We start from the raw sequence: 23,124 nt of genomic DNA on the forward strand, positions 1-23,124 counted from the left end.
TACTTCACAGTGTTCCCCAGGCTGGTCTTGAACTACTGCCCTCAAGCAATCCTCTTGCTTTGGCCTCCCAAAATGCTAGGATTATAGGCACAAGCCACCATTTCCTGGCTCCCTGCATTTTTAAAGTGTGTTACTTATAGGCAGTATATAGTTGGGTCAAGCATTTTTAATCCTGTCTAAAAATCTCTGTATTTTTATTACTATTTACATTTAATCTGTGATGATCAATGTGGGTAGGTTTGAGTCTCTCATCTTATTATTTGTTTCTATTTGTCTAAACTGTTCTTTATTCTCTCCTTTTTTTGTTTGTTTCCTGGCTCTTTTTTTGGATCAATTGAGCTTTTTTGCAATTCCATATTATGTTCTTTGTTGACTTATATGTTTTTGTTGCATGTATTCTGGTACTTTGTTATTAAAGATATAAACATTAAGGATTATCTTCTCTTGAACAATTAACTATTTTTATGATTAATCCTTTTTCTCCTTATCTCAGTAGTTTTTTATTTTGTTGTTGTTGTTGTTGTTTTGTTTGTTTGTTTTTTCTTTGTTTTTTTTTGAGACAGAGTCTCACTTTGTCGCCCTTGGTAGAGGACCATGGAGTCATAGTTCACAACAACCTCCAACTCTTAGGCTCAAGTGATTCTCTTGCCTCAGCTTCCTGAGTATCTGAGACTACAGGTGCCCACCACAACACCTGGCTATTTTTAGAAACGAGGTCTTGCTCTGGTTCAGGCTGGTCTCAAACCCATGAGCTCAGACAGTCAACCCGCCTCGGCCTCCCAAGTACTAGGATTGTATGTGTGAGCCACCGTGCCCAGCCTCCTCATTAGTATTTCTAATAGGAATTCTACTTTATCTGATATTAATATAGCTACTCTATCTTTCTTTTGATTACTATTAGCATGGTATAATTTGATCAAAAGCGGAAATATTCTCAGGGATGGTTACTGTTTTTAAAACCCAACTTAAAAAATAAAATGTACTTTTCGTAAAGCTCTCACTCATCTACTTTAAAAATTAAGAATGGTTTTCTGTTTATTAAATAGGCCAAGCATGGTGGCCACACCAGTAATCCCAGTCCTTTGTGTGGCTGTGATGGGAGGAATGCTTGAGGCCAGAAATGTGAGACCAGCACGGACAACACAGGGAGTTTCATTTCTACAAAAAATAACCACAATGGCATATGTCTGTAGTCCCAGCTACTTGAAGAGACCCCAGAGGATCACTTGAGCCCAGGAGCTTGAGGTTGCAGTAAGCCATGATTACACAACTGGGTGACAGAGTGAAACCCTATCTCTAAAAAAATCAATAAATATAATAAATAAAAAGAAAATTTTAAAAGTAGAATTGATAGGGCAGCACCTGTGGTTCAATGGGTAGTGTGCCAGCCCCATATACCAAGGGTGGTGGGTGCCTGTAGTCCAAGTTGCTCCGGAGGCTGAGGCAGGAGAATCGCCTAAGCCCAAGGAGTTGGAGGTTGCTGTGAGCTGTGACACCATGGCACTCTACCAAGGGTTAATAAGTGAGACTCTATCTCTAAAAAAAATAGAATTTATAATAAAAATCCTCTTTAGTTCTGTGTCATGACTAATTAGGGGCAAAATTTTTTTTTTGTTTTTGTTTTTGAGACACAGTCTCACTTTGTCACCCTCGGTAGAGTGTTGTGGTGTCACAGCTTACAGCAACCTCAAACTCTTGAGCTCAAGTGATTCTATTGTCTCAGCCTCCCAAGTAGCTGAGATTACAGACTCCCGCCACAATGCTTGGCTATTTTTAGAGACAGGGTCTCGCTCTGGCTCAGGCTGGTCTGGGACCTGTGAGTCCAAGAAATCCACACCCACCTCAGCCTCCCAGAGTGCTGGAATTACAGACATGAGCCACAGTGCCCAGCCACAAAGGACTATGTTATGAAGAAAAAGGAGAAAATACCTAGCACTCTGGGAGGCCAAGGTGCGTGGATTGCCTGAGCTCACAGGTTCGAGACCAGCCTGAGTCAGAATGAGACCCCATCTCTAAAAATAGCCGGGCATTGTGGTAGGGGCCTATAGTCCTAGCTACTTGGGAGGCTGAGGCAAGAGAATCACTTGATCCCAAGAGTTTGAGGTTGCTGTGAGCTATGACACCACACACTCTATCGGGGGTGACAAAGTAAGACTCTGTCTCAGAGAAAAAAAAAAGGAGAAAATAAAGAACAGAACACATAGTAATGCTGGGATATCTGGGAAAAACCTCTTTCTTATGACTTTCAGGATATTGTTGTTAAAGTTCTAAGAGAGGTCTTGGCATTTTGGGGGAGTGGGAGTGTAAATGGAAATTGCCCTGCTAGTTATTTGGGCTCTAATCTAAATAAAATTAAGTATGGAGCTGAATCTAGCCCGTGGGCCAGTAGTGTCTCATCACTAACCCAGACATCACTGACTTTTCTTCTAGAATTGGCTTGGAAATGAAATTGAGGTTATGGTCAGTATTGAAGAAGCCAAACGCCACCTGAATGACCTTCTTGAAGACAGAAAAATCCTGGCTCAGGATGTGGCTCAACTCAAAGAAAAAAAAGAGTCTGGGGAGAATCCACCTCTTAAACTCCGGGTAAGTGCCTTTATGAAGAAAAGGTTACCACTAATGAGATTATACATTCCTAGGAAATCCTCACTGCTTTGGAGGATTGTTGTTCTTTTAGTACTTCACCCTTATTTCCACTGTTCTTTACAGAGGCGCACATTCTCTCTTGCCGAAGTGCGTGGTCAAGTTTCAAATTCAGAAGATTCTATTACAAAGCAGATTGAAAGCCTGGAGACTGAAATGGAACTCAGGTAAGGTGATTATCTCTAAGTCATTATAAAAACTTTCCTGGGATCAAAAACAGAACCCATTGGCCAGGAGTGGTGGCTTATGCCTATAATCCCAACCTTTTGGGAGACCAATATGGGAGGATCATTTGAGGCCAGGAGTTCAAGACCAGCCTAGGCAAAATAGTGAGACTTGGTCTCTACAAAAAAAAAAAAAAAAACTTTTTAAAAAATTACCTGGGCATGGTAACGTGCCATAGTCCCAGCTACTCAGGAGGCTGAGGTGGGAGGATTGCTTGAACCTGGGAATTAGGGGCTGCAGTGAGCTATGGTCATGCCATTGCACTCGAGCCTGTACAAAAGAGAAAGACCCTGTCTCTTGAAAAAAAAAAAAAGAAAGAAAGATAAGAAAAGAAAACCTATCAATCCAGTGATTTAAAAGCTTATTTTTTAAAAACAAGAAAAAATAACAATTTTTTGAACCAAACATTGTACTAGACATGATAGATGCATTTTCTCAGTGTCTTACATCCAGTGAAGTATTATTATTCTCACTTTAGAGATCTAAAATAAAATTCAGTGATCTTAAGAAATTTGCAAAAGATATTAACTGGCTAATAACAGAGCTGGGATTCAAAACCCACTCTAATTTCAAAGTCCATGCTGTTTCCAATTACAATACAATTTTTAGGCTTGGTGCCTATGGCTCAAGCTGCTAAGGTACCAGTCACATACACCTGAGCCAGCAGAAGGTTCGAATCCAGCCCAGGCCTGCCAAACAACAATGACGGCTGCAACCAAAAATAGCTGGGTGTTGTGACAGGCACCTGTAGTCCCAGCTACTTGGGAGGGGGAGGCAGGAGAATCGCTTGAGCCCAGGAGGTTGCTATGAGCTGTGATGCCACAGCACTCTACCCAGGGCAACAGCTTGAGGCTCTGTCTCAAAAAAAAAACAAAATACCATTTTTGATGGAGTAGTATCTCTGAAATGTACAATTAAGAACAGAATTTTAAAGGAACCCAAGAAATGATAATAGAAGAGCAACAACACAGCACTTCAGAAATCATTAACAAAAGAGATATCATATAACATACAAGTAAAGTTATCATGAACAGTAAACACGATTAGTAAGTTAAGTGCATACCACAGTACTTGGCATATCAAAAATGCTCAAAGAATGTCTTTCTCTCCCTCTTTCTGTCTCTAAAACCAGAAATTATGCTATACAGCCTCTCTAATCACTATTATTGTATTTTAAGCAGCTTATGAAATCTAGAGGGAACAGAACTTTGACAGAGACTTTATAGTGTCTATGGTAATAGAATTTTATTTTCCAGAAAACTTGGTTTTAGCAATATATAACTGCTGTTTATCTTTGGATACATCTTTAAATCACTCAACATTTGAGTTCCTACTTTGTGCTGCACATTAGACCAAGGTTCTCAAAGTGTAGTCCTCAGATCCCTGGGAATCTCCAAAACCCTTCCAGGGAGTCCACGTGGTCGACACTAGTTTCATAGTAGTATTAAGATATTATTTGCCTGTTTTACTATGTTGACATTTGCACAGATAGTACAAAAGCAATAGACTAAAGTGCTGATACCCTAGATTGAATAAAAGCAGTGGCATCAACTTGAGCTAGTAGTCATTTTATGCTTTACTACTACACACTCTCAGTTTAAAAACAAACAAAATAGTCGTAATTAAGAATGGCTTTGATAAAGCAGTAAAAATTGTGAATTTTATTAAATCTTGACCCTGAAGTGCACATCTTTTTAATATCCTATATGATGAAATGGGAAGAACACATCAAACACTTCTGAGGAATATGATAGTCATCTCAAGAAAAGCACTGTGTTAGGCCAAGCACAGTGAATCATGCCTGTAATCCTAGCACTCTGAGAGGCTGAGACGGATGGATTGCTTGAGCTAAGGAGTTCAAGACCAGCCTGAGCAAGAGTGAGACCCCATCTCTAAATATAGCCAAGTGTTGTGGACAGCGCCTATAGTCCCAGCTACCTGGGAGGCTGAGGCAAGATGATGGCTTGAACCCAAGAATTTGAGGTTGCTGTGAGCTAAGATGCCATGGCACTCTACTGAGGGTCACAAAGTGAAACTCTGTCTCAAAAAAAAAAGAAAAGAAAAGCAGGGAGAGATTAAAGATGGCGGCCGAGTAACAGCTTCCCTGCAACTGGGAACAGCGAGTCTGGGGAGACAAGGCTCCAGGCATCTCTGGCCGGTGGGATCTGCCTATAATCATACAGGGAGCCAGCAAGGGACTTCTGGACCCCAAGAGGAGGACAAAAACACTGGAAAACTGGCAAGTGGTCGCGTGTGTTCGATTGACTTAATCACGCCGGCAACCGTAAGTACAAGCAGCAGTGAGACTGCAAACCGGAAAGGCCTTACCTGTGAAGTGTTTTGGTGTTCTTGGACTTGGCACTCAGTTGAACTGCCTTGGGGAGAGCTTGAGCAGGAGTGTGGAGAACTTTGGGCATTGTCTGGGGCCCCAGACTGAGCCACTGAGCTAGGCGCGGGAAGCCATTGTGAAAGAACTGCCCCGGCAAGCTCCACCCTCAGGGTCTCAGAGCAAGGACTGGGCGGGTCAAAGTAACCTACTGACTGAGCAGCCTAAAGGCAGGGACTGAGCTGCCTTACAGCCTTAATCCTTAGGGGCAGAGTGAGACGGTTTTGGCACACTGGAGCCTTGGGCTGTTGCCCTGGGTAGAGTGCCGTGACGTCACAGCTCATAGCAACCTCAAACTCCTGGGCTTGGCGCCGCCCAGACCTCCATAAGAGCTGTGCAGCGACCCCTGACCGGTGACCCACACCCACCGGACCTCCACATTCCCTGACCAGGAACTGTGGGAGCCACGCAACCCTGTATCCTCCCTCCTGTGTCCTCCCAGCTTCCACACTAGCCCGTTCATCTGGACAGGGACTCTGGTAGCTGTGTGCCCTTTGGAGCCCTCCCTGCCTCTGTGCAGAGCTCTTCTCCTGGCCAGAGACTGCTGGAGCCTTGGGCTCTCTGCCAAACTCACTGGGCGCCTGGCACTCCCAGAACCATGCGCACCACCCCCAGCTCTGTTGCTGGATCCGGGTGTGTCACAAACCGGAGCTGCTTCCACAACCAGAACTCCCTAGCTAGAGCAGCCCCAGAGGAACTACATAGGGTCACTCCCTACAAAGATCCAGCAACAATAGATTGATCCCGCTGGGGTCTAATCTTGGAAAGACACTTCCCCAACTCTGAGGACAGCCAGAGGCAATGGTGAAAAACAATCATGAGGCGAAATCAACAGAAAAACTCTGGCAATATGAATAATCAGAGTAGATCAACTCCCCCAAGGATCAATGGGGCAGAAACAGCACAAGACCCCATGCACAAACAAATAGCTGAGATGTCAGAAATTGAATTCAGGATCTGGATAGCAAATAAGATCGAATTAGAATTCCAAAAGTTATCTCAAGAATTCAACGGATTCAAAGACCAAATGACCAAAAATTTCGACACATTGAGACAAGAAGTTGCATCCCTCAAAGATCTGAGAAACACAGTAGAATCCCTCAGTAACAGAATGGATCAAGCAGAAGAAAGGATTTCTGACATTGAAGACAAAGCTTTTGAACACTCCTAAACCCTCAAAGAAGAAGAGAAATGGAGAGCAAAAACAGACCACTCCCTCAGAGAACTCTCGGATAATTTGAAGAAAACTAATATTTGTTTTATAGGGATCCCCGAAAGTGATAAAGTGGCTTCACAAGGCACAGAGTCTCTTCTCCATGAGATTATGAAGGAGAACTTTCCAGACATGCCAAGAGAGTCCAAAATTCAGATAGCAGACAGTTTCAGAACTCCAGCATGACACAACCCAAATAAGACATCCCCCAGGCACATCATAATCAATTTCACTAAAGTTAATATGAAGGAGAAAAGCTGCCAGACGAAAGAAAACCTTTACCTACAAGGTGAAGAATATCAGAATAACTGCAGATCTCTGTGCTGAAACCTTTCAAGCTAGAAGAGGATGGTCATCGACTTTTAATCTCCTAAAACAAAATAACTTTCAACCCAGGATCCGGTACTCAGCTAAACTGAGCTTCATTTATGATGGAGAAATTAAATACTTCAGGGAAGGGAGGGGGGGGGAGGAAGGGGGAAGGAGGGGGATTAATGGGACTACACCTGCGGTGCATCTTACAAGGGTATATGTGAATCCTAGTAAATGTGGAATGTAAAGGTCTTAGCAAAATAACTAAGAAAATGCTACAAAAGCTATGTTAACTAATGTGATGAAAATGTGTCAAACGATCTATGAACCAAATGTATGGTGCCCCACAATCATACTAATGTACACAGCTATGGTTTAATAAAAAAAAAAAAAAAGAAATTAAATACTTCAACGACATTCACATGTTGAAGAAATTTGCCACAACTAAACCAGCTCTCCAGGACATTCTTAGACCTATCCTCCATAAAGACCAGCGTAATTCTCCACCACAAAAGTAAACCCACCCAAAAAATTTTTGATCAAATTCCAACTTCCACAGTCGCAAAAGGATTAAAAATGTCAACTGGTCTCTCGAAAGGCTTATCAATACTCTCAATTCATGTGAATGGTTTAAATTGTCCTCTAAAGAGGCATAGGTTGGCGGACTGGATACAAAAACTCAAGCCAGATATCTGCTGCATCCAAGAATTGCATCTTACATTAAAAGACAGATATAGACTCAAGGTGAAGGGATGGTCATCTATATTCCAGGCAAATGGAAAGCAGAAAAAAGCAGGCGTTGCAATCCTGTTCGCAGACGCAATAGGCTTTACACCAACCAAAATAAGGAAGGATAAGGATGGACACTTCATATTTGTTAAAGGTAATACTCAATATGATGAGATCTCAATTATTAATATTTATGCACCCAACCACAACGCACCTCAATTTATAAGAGAAACTCTAACAGACATGAGCAACTCGATTTCCTCCACCTCCATATAGTTGGAGATTTTAACACCCCTTTAGCAGTCCTAGATAGATCCTCCAAAAAGAAGCTAAGCAAAGAAATTTTAGATTTAAACTCAACCATTCAACATCTGGACTTAACAGACATCTACAGAACATTTCATCCCCAAAAAACTGAATACACATTCTTCTCATCAGCCCATGGAACATACTCCAAAATCGACCACATCCTAGGCCACAAATCTAACCTCAGCAAATTTAAAAAACTAGAAATTATTCCTTGCCTCTTCTCAGACCATCATGGAATAAAAGTTGAACTAAATAACAACAGGAACCTGCATACCCATACAAAAACATGGAAGCTAAACAACCTTATGCTGAAGGATAGATGGGTTATAGACAAGAATAAGAAGGAAATCACCAAATTTTTGGAACAAAACAACAATCAAGACACAAATTACCAGAACCTCTGGGATACTACAAAGGCAGTCCTAAGAGGGAAATTTATAGCACTGCAAGCCTTCCTCAAGAAAACGGAAAGAGAGGAAGTCAATAACTTAATGGAACATCTCAAGCAACTGGAGAAAGAGGAACACTTCAACCCCAAACGCAGCAGAAGAAAAGAAATAATCAAAATCAGAGCAGAATGAAATGAAATAGAAAACAAAAGAACTATACAACAGATCAATAAATCCAAAAGTTGGTTTTTTGAAAAGATCAATAAAATAGATAAACCTTTGGCCAACCTAACCAGGAAAAAAAGAGTAAAATCTCTAATTTCATCAGTCACAAATGGTAATGATGAAATAACAACAGACCCCTTAGAAATTCAAAAAATCCTTAACAAATACTACAAGAAACTCTACTCTCACAAATATGAAAATCTGAAAGAAATCAACCAATACCTGGAAGCACGCCACCTACCAAGACTTAGCCAGAACAAGTGGAATTGTTGAACAGGCCTATATCAAGTTCTGAAATAGCATCAACTATACAAAATCTCCCTAAAAAGAAAAGCCCAGGACCAGATGGCTTTATGTCAGAATTCTACCAAACATTTAAAGAAGACCTAGTACCTATACTACTAAACCTCTTCCAAAATATAGAAAAAGAAGGAATATTACCCAGCACATTCTACAAAGCAAACATCACCTTGATCCCCAAAGCAGGGAAAGACCCAACAAGAAAAGAAAATTATACACCAATATCACTAATGAATATAGATGCTAAAATACTCAATAAGATTCTAACAAACAGAATCCAACAACACATCAAAAAAATTATACACTATGAGCAAGTGGAATTTATCCCAGGGTCTCAAGGCTGGTTCAATATACGTAAATCTATAAATGTAATTCAACACATAAACAAAAATAAAGGCCATATGATTCTTTCAGTTGATGCAGAAAAAGCTTTTGATAATATCCAGCATCCCTTCATGATCAGAGCACTTAAGAAAACTGGTATAGAAGGGACATTTCTTAAACTAATAGAGGCCATCTACAGCAAACCCACAGTCAATATCGTTATTGAATGGAGTTAAATTGAAATCATTTCCACTTAGATCAGGAACCAGGCAAGGTTGCCCATTGTCTCCCTTGCTCTTTAACATTGTAATGGAAGTTTTAGCCATTGCAATTAGGGAAGAAAAGGTGATCAAGGGTATCCACATAGGGTCAGAAGAGATTAAACTTTCACTCTTTGCAGATGATATGATCATATATCTGGAAAACACCAGGGATTCTACTATAAAACTTTTAGAAGTGATCAAGGAATACAGCAATGTCTCAGGCTACAAAATCAACACCCGTAAATCTATATCCTTTATATATACCAACAATAAGCAAGCCGAACAAACAGTCAAGGACTCTATTCCTTTCACAGTAGGGCCAAAGAAGATGAAATATTTGAGAGTATACCTAACAAAGGACTGAAAGATCTCTACAAAGAGAACTATGAAACTCTAAGAAAAGAAATAGCCAAAGATGTTAACAGATGGAAAAACATACCATGCTCATGGCTGGGAAGAATCAACATTGTTAAAATGTGCATACTGCCCAAAGCAATATATAACTTTAATGCAATTCCTATTAAAGCTCCATTGCCATACTTTAAAGATCTTGAAAAAATAATACTTTGTTTTATATGGAATCAGAAAAAACCTCAAATAGCCAAAACATTACTGAGCAATGAAAACAAAGCAGGAGGAATCACGCTACCAGACCTGAGGCTGTACTGTAAATCCATAGTGATCAAAACAGCATGGTACTGGCAGAAAAATAGAGAAGTAGATGTCTGGAACAGAATAGAGAACCAAGAGATGGATCAAGCTACTTACCGTTATTTGATTTTTGACAAGCCAGTTAAAAACATTCAGCGGGGAAAAGATTCCCTATTTAACAAATGGTGCTGGGTAAACTGGCTGGCAACCTGTAGAAGATTGAAACACCTTTCACCATTAACTAAGATAGACTCTCACTGGATAAAAGGTCTAAACTTAAGACATGAAACTATAAAAATACTTGAAGAAAGTGCAGGGAAAACTCTTGAAGGAATCGGCCTGAGTGAATATTTTATGAGGAGGACTCCCCAGGCAATTGAAGCAGTATCAAAAATACACTACTGGGACCTGATCAAACTAAAAAGCTTCTGCATAGCCAAGAACATAGTGAGTAAAGCAAGCAGACAGCCCTCAGAATGGGAGAAAATATTTGCAGGTTATACCTCCGATAAAGGTCTAATAACCAGAATCCACAGAGAACTCAAACGTATTAACAAGAAAAGAACACGTGACCCCATCTCAGGGTGGGCAAGGTGCTTGAAGAGAAACTTCTCTAAAGAAGACCGACGCAAGATCTACAAACACATGAAAAAAAGCTCATCATCCTTAATCATCAGAGAAATGCAAATCAAAACTAGTCTGAGATATCACCTAACCCCAGTAAGAGTAGCCCACATAACAAAATCACAAAACCAGAAATGTTGGCATGGATGTTGAGGAAAAGGCACACTTCTACACTGCTGGTGGGAATGCCCACTAATACGTTCCTTCTGGAAGGATGTTTGGAGAATACTTAGAGACCTAAAAATAGACCTGCCATTCGATCCTATAATTCCTTTACTAGGTTTATGCCCAGAAGACCAAAAGTCACAAAGACAATATAACAAAGACATCTGTACCAGAATGTTTATTGCAGCCCAATTCATAATTGCTAAGTCATGGAAGAAGCCCAAGTGCCCATCGACCCACGAATGGACTAGCAAATTGTGGTACATGTATACCGTGGAATACTATGCAGCCTTAAAGAAAGATGGAGACTTTACCTCTTTCATGTTTACGTGGATGGAGCTAGAACATATTCTTCTTAGCAAAGTATCTCAGGAATGGAAGAAAAAGTATCCAATGTACTCAGCCCTACTATGAAGCTAAATTATAGCTTTCACATGAGGACTATAACCCAACTATAGCACAAGACTATGGGGAAAGGGCCAAGGAAGGGGAAGGGAGGGGGGAGGTTTTGGTGGAGGGAGGGCAATGGGTGGGGCCACATCTATGGTGCATCCTAGAATGGATACAGGTGATTGCACTAATGTACACAGCTATGATTTAACAATATAAATAAATAAATAAATAAATAAAATAAAAAAAGAAAAGCACTATGTTATTGAGATGTGAGCTCAACAGGCCCCTTTTTCCATGAACATTTTTACTTGAATGAACAACTGACAAACCATGGTTATGCAGACTTGTTTGCTTTGGCAGACATTTTCTCAAAAATGAATGGAGTTAATTTTGAACTAGATTAATGCTAAGAAAAAAATTAACATAATGAGGTTGTTGCTTTAAGGAAAACAACTGATATTATTTGTTACCAAAGATAAAATTTGAGCTTTCAAGCAAAATTTTAAATTTTGGAAATCTTGGTATTTGCCACCGTGAGCTTTAAAATTTTTCATAATTTTTGTGGTAAGTTCAGTAGTGATGTCAACAAGTGTGATTTTTTTTATATATTATATAACAAAATGTGTTAACATTTAGAGGAGCTGAATGACTCAGTAGACTAATATTGTCCTAAAAATGTTACAGAATCATGTATAGATAAAAGATCCATTCAGATTGCCAGATAGACCAATGAATTTTAATGTAAGAGAGTAAAAAAAAAGTTTATTAATAATGGTTTCAGATTCCACATTGCAGCTAAATTTTAAGGAACTACCACTTGTTGAGTTTTGGTGTAGTCTCAACAAAGACTGTGCACAATTATCTGAAACTACTATTAAAATACTCTTCTCTTTTCCATCCATCTACATATCCACACAAAGCCAGATTGTCTTCATCTACATCAATTAGAACAACATATCACAAAAGATTAAATGCCAAGAGAGGTGAGAATCCAGTTGTCATCAACTAAGCCAGATATTGCAGAGATTTTGTAAAATGTAAAATAATCCTACCCATCTCAGTAAATTATTTTTTATCTTAGAAAATGTTATTATTTTTTATTTTTTTATTTTTTTCAGACAGAGTCACACTATGTCACCCTGGGTAGAGTGATGTGGCGTCATAGCTCACAGCAACCTCAAACTCTTGGGCTTAAGCAATTTTCTTGCTTCAGCCTCCCAAGTAACTGGGACTACAGGCGCCAGCTACAACACCCGGCTATTTTTTTGTTGTTGTTGTAGTTGTCATTGTTGTTTGGCAGGTCTAGGCTGGGTTTGAACCCGTGCCCTAGCCATTGAGCCATAGGCGCTGAGCCAGAAAACGTTATTTTTTACAAAGAATGCTGTGGCATCACAGCTCACAGCAACCTCCAGCTCTTGGGTTTAGGTGATTCTCTTGCCTCAGCCTCCCGAGTAACTGGGACTACAGGTACCCGCCACAACGCTCAGCTATTTTTAGTTGCAGTTTGGCCTGGGTCTGGATTTGAACCCACCACCCTCAATATATGGGGCCAGCACCCTACTCACTGAGCCACAGGTGCCACCCTCAGTTTCATTTTCTAATACTATAAATATCTATAGGTAAAACACATGTGAACAGAATTTCTTAGAAATGCTCAGTAATTTGTCTTCGGGCCTGTCGTACAGTGGTTATAGCGCCAGCCACATGCACCAAGGATGGCAGGTTTGAACCCGGCCTGGGCTAGCTAAACAACAATGACAACTGCAACAAAAAAATAGCCAGGCATTGTGGTGGGCACCTGTAGTCCCAGCTACTTGGGAGAATCGCTTAAACCCAAGCGTTTGAGGTTGCTGTGAGCTGTGACACCATGGCACTCTACCGAGGGTGACATAGTGAGACTCTGTCTCAAAAAAAGAAGAAATGCGGGCGGCGCCTGTGGCTCAGTGAGTAGGGCGCCGGCCCCATATGCCGAGGGTGGTGGGTTCAGGCCCAGCCCCGGCCAAACTCCAACAAAAAATAGCCGGGCGTCGTGGCGGGCGCCTGTAGTCCCAGCTGCTTGGGAGGCTGAGGCAAGAGAATTGCGTAAGCCCAAGAGTTAGAGGTTGCTGTGAGCCTTGTGACGCCACGGCACTCTACTCGAGGGCGGTACAGTGAGACTCTGTCTCTACAAAAAAAAAAAAAAGAAAAGAAGAAATGCTCAATAATTTTAAAGAATGTAAAACGGTCCTGAGCTACTCAAAATTTGAGAACTGCAGTCTTAGATTAAATTTTATACCTGTCTTCCTTATAGTATCTAACATAGCACTGCATATTAAGCACATGCTGGTATGTTCCCTCTCATTAGACACAGAACAAATTTGAGATGAAAGCTATTGACAAAATGGAAATATTATGCAGACCTTGGTGTACTAGGCTGTACTAGATCAGAAAGGCCATACTAGATCAGGAAGCTACAACCATGGTCAACCATGTCTGGCTTAGTTGAAGACAGTTGGATTCTCATCTCTCTCCCTGCATTTAATCTTTTGTGATGTGTTGTTCTAGTTGATGTAAATGAAGACAATCTTGCCTCATGTGGATATCTAGTTTTCTTAGAAACTTTATTGGTCCTATGGCAAGCACTTCAAGATAACCTCTCACAACACCAGCCATAGGGGTCAATTTGGTATTTGATTCTAGCAAAGAGCATTTACCTGTTTGTTCTTTTGAGATTTTTCCTTCAGGTCTCTGACTCTTATCCTTGTGTTGGTGGGCTACCATATCATAGTCTGAGCCTATGGCCTTAAGACAAAATTACATTGTAGTCAATCCCCTACATCGTATAGGGGTATCCAGCCTGTGGCCTGTGGGCCACATGCTGATTTTGTGAGAATTTTTTTTTAACTTATCTGTGGTGTTAGATATCACAAAAAGTATGCACAGACCTTTTTTGCTAATCAGCTTTCATTAGTATTTGTGTATTTAATGTTTGGCCCAAGACAACTCTTATTTTTCTGATACACAGCAGAGAAAAAATAATGATTGGATACCCCAGCCCTACAACTAAAGCCTTACTATAATAAATCTTTCCAAGTCCCATTATATGACTCATTTATTTCAACAGTTTTTAATAAAATAAAACTGGATGGATGGCTTCTTGGAGCCCCTTTGTAACAGGATTTGAGATACCACATAAAATCCTAACTGGAGGGCGGTGCCTGTGGCTCAGTGAGTAGGGCGCCGGCCCCATATACCGAGGGAGGCGGGTTCAAACCCAGCCCCGGCAGAACTGCAACAAAAAAAATAGCCGGGTGTTGTGGCGGGCGCCTGTAGTCCCAGCTGCTCGGGAGGCTGAGGCGAGAGAATCACATAAGCCCAAGAGCTGGAGGTTGCTGTGAGCCATGTGATGCCACGGCACTCTACCAAGGGCAGTAATGTGAGACTCTGTCTCTACAAAAAAAAAAAAAAAAAAATGGAAAAAATACTAAAAAATAAAAAAAAATAAAAATCCTAACTGGACAATTCAACTATAATGATATTTAACTAATAGCTCCATCTATAAAATGATTTGAAGTTTCTCCTTAGAACTCTTTTCCCTTCTTGATTTTCATGCTACTCACAATAAGACTCATTGTTTCTTCTCCTGAAGGAGTGCTCAGATTGCTGACCTACAGCAGAAACTGCTAGATGCAGAAAGTGAAGACAGAACAAAACAACGGTGGGAGAATATTGCTACCATTCTAGAAGCCAAGTGTGCCCTGAAATATTTAATTGGAGAGGTAAACCTCACTCTTCCTATCAGCAATTAGGCATCTGGCTGTGTAGGTTGAAATAAGATATTAACCTTGGAAAAGTGGCAATAACACTAATGTTAGAGAATTTAGTGAGTAAAGGTTTGTGTAAGCAAGTTCAGGCCAGTCACTTACAAAAATATGACTCTCAAGTTGATACCCACTGTACCTAGCATATAGCAAGCACTCAATAAATGTTAGCTGTTATTATTAGGAAAAGACGGGAATACCATAGTGGGTCACTGGCTAACCACAAACTATTGTACTACTTTTTGAAACACATATATTCAAAAATTTTGAGATATATGCTAGAAAAGGGAACAGCTAAGTGTCTTTTGACATAAAAATCATTTTAAGGCCAGGTTCAATGGCTTATTATATGTGTAATCCTAGCACTTTGGGAGGCCAAGAGAGGAGGATTGCTTTAGTCTGGAAGTTTGAGATCAGCCTGAATAAAGACCTATACCCTATTTCTACAAAAACTAAATTAGAAAAATTAGCCAAGTATGGTGCCATGCACCTGTAGTCCCAGCTACTTAGAAGGCTGAGGGGCAGGAGTATTACTTGAGCCCAGGAGCTTGAAGTATTACTTGCAGTGAGCTATGATGATGCCACTGTACTCTAACCTGGGCAACAGAGCAAGACCATGTCTCAAAAAAAAAAAAAAAAAAAGTCATTTTTAAGGAAATGCCATCTTCACTGACCTTAAAATAGTGTCATCTTACATCGTCACAAAAGGAATGAAAGTTGATCACCTCTGGCAGTTGAGACATTTTCACTCAAGACAAGCATACAAATTTCAAATCCATGAATTTGAGCAATGTTACCCTTTGTACATTTTTGTGTTGGGTTAACAGATTTGTTCCACTAAGTGAATGCTGATATTTACGATATTTACCATCTGGGCTAGTAGTGAATGTAAAACTAGGCCAGTATATTATCAACATAGCCTGAAGAGCCAGATCTGCATTCTTAGGTAATATGTCTAGGAGTTCTGACATGTGAATACAGACATTCTGAGATGGGACATAATTGGCCATAAGGGTGTGTCTGGTGGATTTCCCTTCAAAATTAAGGAAGAACTTCTTAAATGTCAGAATTTGGAGTTGTCAGGTATTATTTGTGTTAGATTTATTCTTGCTTTGAGATAGAGTAAGAAATAAAATAACCTTAGTAGTGGCTTCTAGCTCTAAGATATATATATCAGCAGAAATAAGGACTCTTGACCTGGAAATTGAATAGTAGTGTTGTTACTATCCAATGATAGAATCCATATCACATAAAAAAATAAGAATGAATTTGGACATGGAGGAACTTTTCTCAGACCATTTCAAGAAAACTAATATTTTCCTGCCTAATGAATGGGGGGGGGGTCATTCTCCAAATAAACTGATCTTCTTGTTTTCTTTCCAGCTGGTCTCTTCCAAAATACAGGTCAGTGAGCTTGAAAGCAGCCTGAAACAGAGCAAGGCTAGCTGTGCTGACATGCAGAAGATGCTGTTTGAGGAACGAAATCATTTTGCTGAGATTGAGACAGAGTTACAAGCTGAGCTGGTCAGAGTGGAGCAACAGCACCAAGAGAAGGTAAGCTCTACCAATCCAAGAAGCTTTACTGAGAAACTAGCATTGTCTTTTGTTGTTAGCTTTAAAAAGTAGTCTGGGTATGAAGTTCCTTCAAAAGGCCATGTGGTCTTTTCTAAATTCTGCAAATAAGAAAAAAAACAGAAAAAGAAAAGCTACAGCAAAAGAGAATGGTTTACTTCTAAATCACAAAGGAGTCAGCTGGGTTACTGCTTGAACTAAGTCAAAATTCCTTTTCCACTTGTTCTTTGATACTGCCCGTTGGGTTGTGTCTTTCTCTAGGTGCTGTACCTTCTCAGTCAACTGCAACAAAGCCAAATGGCAGAGAAGCAGCTAGAGGAGTCAGTCAGCGAAAAGGAACAGCAGCTGTTGAACACACTCAAGTGTCAGGTTTGATAATTAGAAGTCCCCAGAGATGGGTTTCATAGGCCTGACTGAGAATCGAGTATCATTGTACTTGTAGCACAGGGTAATTTAGTACTGAAAAAAAGTTTATAATGGTAGCTTCTATTGCTTTTTGGCACTATTTGGTCAGAGTGTAGCCACACTTAAGAATAACCTCATTTTTGGTAGCAAAACAGCAGTAAATACTCCACACCAGACTTTGAGGCCTCCTGATTCTTTGCCTCAACCTTAAGCTCTGAAGAGTTAAGGAAGTGAAATCATCCAGTAGTTACTTGGCATCCTAGGGGCAGTCAAATCTATCTGAGCTTGTTCTTCTGAGCTGAGACCTGACATGTTTATGAAATGCCTGGGGTCTAAAATTCTTCCACAGACTGGGAACACCACACCCTTTAGTAGCATGTTGGAGCACTATCTTAGTCCAATTTAGAATCTTTTTCCTGACCCACTAGTCTCCAAGATTTCCTTGGCACCTCCCATCTAAGACACAACCAAACTAGTTAAGATTGTATACATCAATCTGGTTGCCTTAAGTGCCAAGAAGTTTAATCAAGATTATTACAGTGGCAAATAAGCTGCCTAATCTATGTTGAGAAGAGTGAACAAAAGCATCTATAGCCTTTAAGGAAACAGAACTTTCTGTGGGTTTCTTAATAGGCATCCTGAGGTGAAAGGGGATATAAAGCTAGAGAATGGAAAAGAATAAAGAAGGCTTTTGGGGCAGAGCTACAAGTGTGGTCAGAGGAGCTGGGGAGCATTGGAATAGAAGTGACATTCAGGGCACCTAGGAACTTGGAATCAGACATCTTTCTGGGTGCCAATGCCTGCTGTGTAAAGACCATCTGCTGTCAGCAACTTGGCAGCAGTATGTTTTCATCTGTGTGAGTTGTTTGGTAACCCACATGTAATGCCCAAAATAACCCCACATATCACTGCACTTTCTGGAAATAGGATGAAGAACTTGAGAAGATGCGAGAAGTGTGTGAACAAAATCAGCAGCTTCTCCAAGAGAATGAAATCATTAGACAGGTAATACAGTTTCCCATTCACTTGATAAGCTCTGGAAGGCCCTTTTGCTACTGAGGCTACCTCCTGCAAACAACTCTCAGTAGAATGACTTGGCTCTATTTTGCACATCTACATTGAGTTTCCATGTGATATAGTCAAATTCTTTTCAAAGTGTTATAACACAAGTTTTCAAATTTGCCCTTTTCTGAATCTAATATTATTGATGTTGGAAAGTGGGAGCCCTTCAACCTACCCTACTGTAACCCTGCCTCACTTTACTATAGCTTAAAATTGAACTAGCTAAGGTCTAGAATCTCTACATTTGAGCCATGAACACTCCCAGAATATGCCCTACACTTACATACTTTGTCTCTCTTTTTTTTTTTTTCAAATAGAAACTGACCCTCCTCCAAGTAGCCAGAAGACAGAAACATCTTCCTAAGGATAACCTTATATCTCCAGACTCTTCTTTTGAATATATCCCACCTAAGGTAAAATGCTCAGTGCCTGTGGTAACTTTGCATAGCTTAGGTTTAGGGTGAATATACTAAAGTCACCTTTTATAAGAGATTGAGAGATAAAATCCCAAATTCTAGCATCTCAATTTTCTTTCAAATCCCAAATAAAACTACAATCCTAAGAGAAATAAACATTATCTCTCCTCAGAAGACTAACTTTTGGCCATGCACAGGCATTATCTAACACAACTGAGGAGGAGGAACATTAGAAAAGAACAATAATGTTCAGCTGTCCATCTAAAGATACTTATCTCATCATATCTTGAGTCCCCCTTTCCTCCCTCAGATTGGTCAGCCTCCAGTTTCTGTCCCTTCAAAGACTCTGAAGCCAAAAGCTAAAGCAGATTTTCTTCTGATTAGTAAAGCCAAGTGGGATATATTTGAGGGAGTCTGAAATCTCTGATCTGAGAGTATGGCTAGCAGTAGCTACTGGGAAGATATTATTCATTTGTATTTTTAAATTTTTATTAAATAACTATTGCAAACAATTTTTATTTTTTAGCCAAAACCTTCTCGTGTTAAAGAAAAGTTCATGGAGCAAAGCATGAATATCGAGGATCTAAAATATTGCTTAGAGCATTCTGTGAATGAGCATGAAGATGGTGATGGTGATAATGGAGATGATGAGGAATGGAAGCCAACAAAATTTAAGGTGTCCAGGAAGAACATCCAAGGGGTAGGAACTAGCTCTTCAACTCTGTCAGAAATTCTAATCATTAGTATTCACTGCCCTGGGATAGCTTTCTGAATCTAGGAATGTGCTAGCCTCATACTCTTTGGATTGCACTCTAAGGACCCTTTAGGTCCCATTCAAAAACTCCACTAAGCGGTGGCTTGTTGGGCCAGCTCTGTGTGGACCCTCAGGCTAGTATAGAAGGTTATCTGAGTGTATAAGTTAGCTCTCTTCATGTTTTAGGTTCTTACCAGTCGTAATAGGTAGTTTTCCATACCATTTCATTGTAGCTGCTTCCAAAATGTTCATTACAGTCCTTAATATTTTTATAGCACTTTATAGTTTACAAACCATTCTCATATGTTATCTCCTTTAATTGTTGCAAAAAATACAGTGAGGTATTATTGCGTTTTTAGATGGACCTCTGACCCACAAGAGGGAAATAACCTTGCCCAAGATCATAAAACTAAATGACAGTCAGGACTCAGGACTTGACCCAAATATTTTGACTTCAAGTCCAGTTTGTTTCCACCACACCATGGTCATGTCAGTAAAAACTGTAGACCAGAAGCTAAATGGATACTTTATCTTCTGTGCCTACTAGGCTGAGGGGCAAAGGGAATTTGCAGGAAAAGCTGATAATTAAGATCAAATACATGAAGTTGAAGCAAGTTAGGAATATTCTGACTTAGGCATGCTTTATTTACTTACACATTGATAGTCCTACATAATTATCAAACCTAAATGCTTTACCTTGAAACATTAACTTCCCAGATACTACATTTCACCACTACTACTCCAACTGTGCCCTGTAGGCACATGCCACTTAAAGAGACTAGTTCACACATTACCTTAACTGGTTTTCTAGAAGGTTACTTTATTTGATTAGCTGATAGTTCACCATATGGGGAGCTAAGCCTTGTAAGCCACGACACCAGAGTGAAGCAAGTTATAAAGTATATACAGTCATGGTGGTAAGTCATTTGGTCAGTCATAGTCATCAGCAATTTGATATATTGTGCTCATAGTTGAACTAAGAACTCATCCTTAGCCTCCGAGAGTGTATGATCTAATGGGAAAACAAGGCAAAGAAATAGAAGCATACCATAGAACCTTAGCATATTCATCTCAGGGAGATGGACTGAGTGGACGTTTTGTTTTGAGACAAGGTCTCACTCTGTTGCCTAGGCCAAAATGCAGTGGCACAATCATAGCTCAAACTCCAGGAATCCCAGAAGTAGCTGGGACTATAGGCTGTGCTGCCATAACCAGCTAATTTTTTGTCTGTTTAGTTTTGGGGGGGGGGTTGTTTGTTTTTTCCTGTAAAGATGTGGTCTTACTATGTTGCCTTAGGCTGGCCTTGAACTCCTGGCCTCAAGTGATCCTCCCACCTCAGCTTCCCGAAGTGCTAGGATTATAGGCATGGACCACTGTGGCTGGCAAGGACTGAGGGGGTTTTAAGAGTGACTGTCAAGCCAAAATAAGGAGGTATAGTTTAGGAAGATACCATTGAAAGAGGTGACATTTGCTACATTGTAAGATGGAAAGAGAAATAAAGTCTGGGAACCAACTGGGAGAACATTTCTGGCACAATGAATATCATATTACACAGACTTAAAGATGGTAAAGGAACAGAGGGCTTGGACACTTAAAATAAGGCATAACATGTCTGTTTTTCATTTGCCCAGCAAACATTTATGGATGCTGTACTGTGGTTGAAATGGGGAGTATAGGGCAGCACCTATGGCTCAGTGTGTAGGGCACCGGCCCCATATACCAAGGGTGGCGGGTTGGAACCCGGCCGGCCCAAACTGCAAGAACAACAACAACAAATAGCCGGGCGTTGTGGCAGGCTCCTGTAGTCCCAGCTACTTGGGAGGCTGAGGCAAGAGAATCGCCTAAGCCCAAGAGCTGAAGGTTTCTGTGAGCTGTGACGGCACAGCACTCTACCGAGGGTGACAAAGTGAGACTCTGTCTCTAAAAAAGAAAAAAGAAAGAAAGGGGGAGTATGAGCTGAATGTAGAGTAAAAGGTCAGCTAAGTAGCAGGAGGCAGAGTTGAGACGTACAGACAGAAATAAATGGCAGAGAGCCTAAAACGTCTGAAAAGGAATTTCCAAATGTGAAGCAAATAAGTGTACTTGTCCTCCAGGAAAACTTAATGTATTATAGCACTGTTCCTTTAAACTTTAAGGGCATAGAAGTACAGCAAATATCGCAAGTAAATAATATTTGCTATCACTGACAATATAAGTAGACTTTAAGGGAAGCAAATTGACCTAAAATCCACTTTCTCCCTTTTGGCAACCTCAGAATACATAGATGCTTTGACTGCTTGTAGACACATTACCTACAGACCTTGATGCTTTCATGAATGCCTTCTTTTTTTTTTTTAATTTTTTTTTTTTTTTTAGGTTTTATTTCATTTTTTTATATATTTTTTTTTTTTGGTTTTTGGCCGGGGCTGGGTTTGAACCTGCCACCTCCAGCATATGGGGCCAGTGCCCTACTCCTTTGAGCCACAGGCGCTACCCCCATGAATGCCTTCTTTATTATTGCTTGAACTCAGTTGAAGGCAAGTATTATCACTAGGTTACTAAAGAGGAAACTACAGCAAACACTAAAATGATTACTTATCCAGAGTTAATTGCTTCCTTACTCAGCCACATATCCTATATGTACTAAAGATATGCTGAAGGGTAGGTCATATGCTATGGTAGAAAAAGTAATAACTTAGATGCCAGATAGATATGGGTTCTACCCTTGAGTTTGCCACTGGTATATTGGGTGATCTTGAGCAAGTCATTTAATCTCCCTGGGGTTCAAATTCCTTATCTATGCAACAAAGGGACTAGATTAGAATAAATAATTTATGAAGTTCCTTCCACAGCTAATATCCTGAGTCAAAATAACAGTCAAAGTTGTATAAATGGTTAGCTAGCACTTCGGTTAATAAAAAAGAAAAAAATTATAAATGGGCTTAATACTACCTTTATATGATATTATATAGTATCTGATAAGTTAAAAAAATACATGCAAAAGCACATTGTGAAGGATAAAATATCATACAAGTATTATTATCAAATCACTGTAAGCATTTTACACATATTCTCATTTAGCACCTTTGGCGAAAAAGAACAAGGCAGCAGGTATTCTTGTTTCTACCTTACTCTTTATGTTAAAATTTCGACCAGATCTTACCCTTCTGAGATACAGTGCAACACTGTACTCAGTACTAGGAGAGTTATAGACTCTAAAGCAGTAGTTCTAAAACCTCACCACACATTGGAATCCCCAAGAGAGCTTTTAAACAAGGAGCCTGGGATCCCACCCACAGATGTTTTAATTTAATTAGTCGAGGTAGGACCTGGCCTTTTTGAGAAGCTCCCCAGAGATTTCTTATGTGCAGCCAGAGTTGGGAACCACTGCCTTAAGGGGACCCCAGAGGTCTTTTGGCTCTACTTTGCACTCTTTATAAAGAATCTCTATATTACTTCTCAACTATGATGCTGAGACATGCTGGTGCATTGTCAGAAGTTGTGATATAAACCCCTTCTACACAAATACATATAGGAGGTCAATTAAGTTCACAAGCTCATCTACAAAAAGTGCTGCATACCTCATTACTGAATATCACTATACCTTCGATATATTCCTCTTAGCCATCTGGTGACCATAGTAATATTCAGCAATAAGGTATATAGCACTTTTTCTAGGATGAGTTCACAGACTTAATGGTCTGACCTCATATATCTGCAGCTATATCTGTGGTAAAGTCATGTGCTCTTTATTACATTCTGATCTGCTTCCTGGTGTGAGAGAGAATAGGATGAAGTTATAGCTTGGGAGCTGGGCACAGTAGCTCACGCCTGTAATTCTCGCACTATGGGAGGCTGAGATGGGAAGATTTCTTGAGCTCAGGAGTTCAAAACCAGCCTGAGCAAGAGTGAGACTCCATCTCCACTAAAAATAGAAAATTAGCCAGGCATCGTGGCAGGCATCTGTAGTCCCAAACTACTCAGG

General features: G+C 40.2%; 1 protein-coding gene across 1 annotated transcript in view; it reads left to right on the top strand.

Moving 5' to 3' along the window:
• Window positions 1-23,124, top strand: part of KIF4A (kinesin family member 4A) — a 186,884-nt gene that overhangs the window by 156,173 nt on the left and 7,587 nt on the right. Inside the window, exons 21-28 of the mRNA XM_053580928.1 lie at window positions 2,431-2,586; window positions 2,710-2,810; window positions 14,780-14,909; window positions 16,335-16,505; window positions 16,785-16,892; window positions 17,856-17,933; window positions 18,308-18,403; window positions 18,933-19,106. Coding sequence (XP_053436903.1) covers window positions 2,431-2,586; window positions 2,710-2,810; window positions 14,780-14,909; window positions 16,335-16,505; window positions 16,785-16,892; window positions 17,856-17,933; window positions 18,308-18,403; window positions 18,933-19,106 — 1,014 coding nt within the window. The remainder of the gene's footprint in view (window positions 1-2,430; window positions 2,587-2,709; window positions 2,811-14,779; window positions 14,910-16,334; window positions 16,506-16,784; window positions 16,893-17,855; window positions 17,934-18,307; window positions 18,404-18,932; window positions 19,107-23,124) is intronic.

Source organism: Nycticebus coucang, chromosome X, assembly GCF_027406575.1.
Source record: "Nycticebus coucang isolate mNycCou1 chromosome X, mNycCou1.pri, whole genome shotgun sequence".
Taxonomy (NCBI): Eukaryota; Metazoa; Chordata; class Mammalia; order Primates; family Lorisidae; genus Nycticebus; species Nycticebus coucang.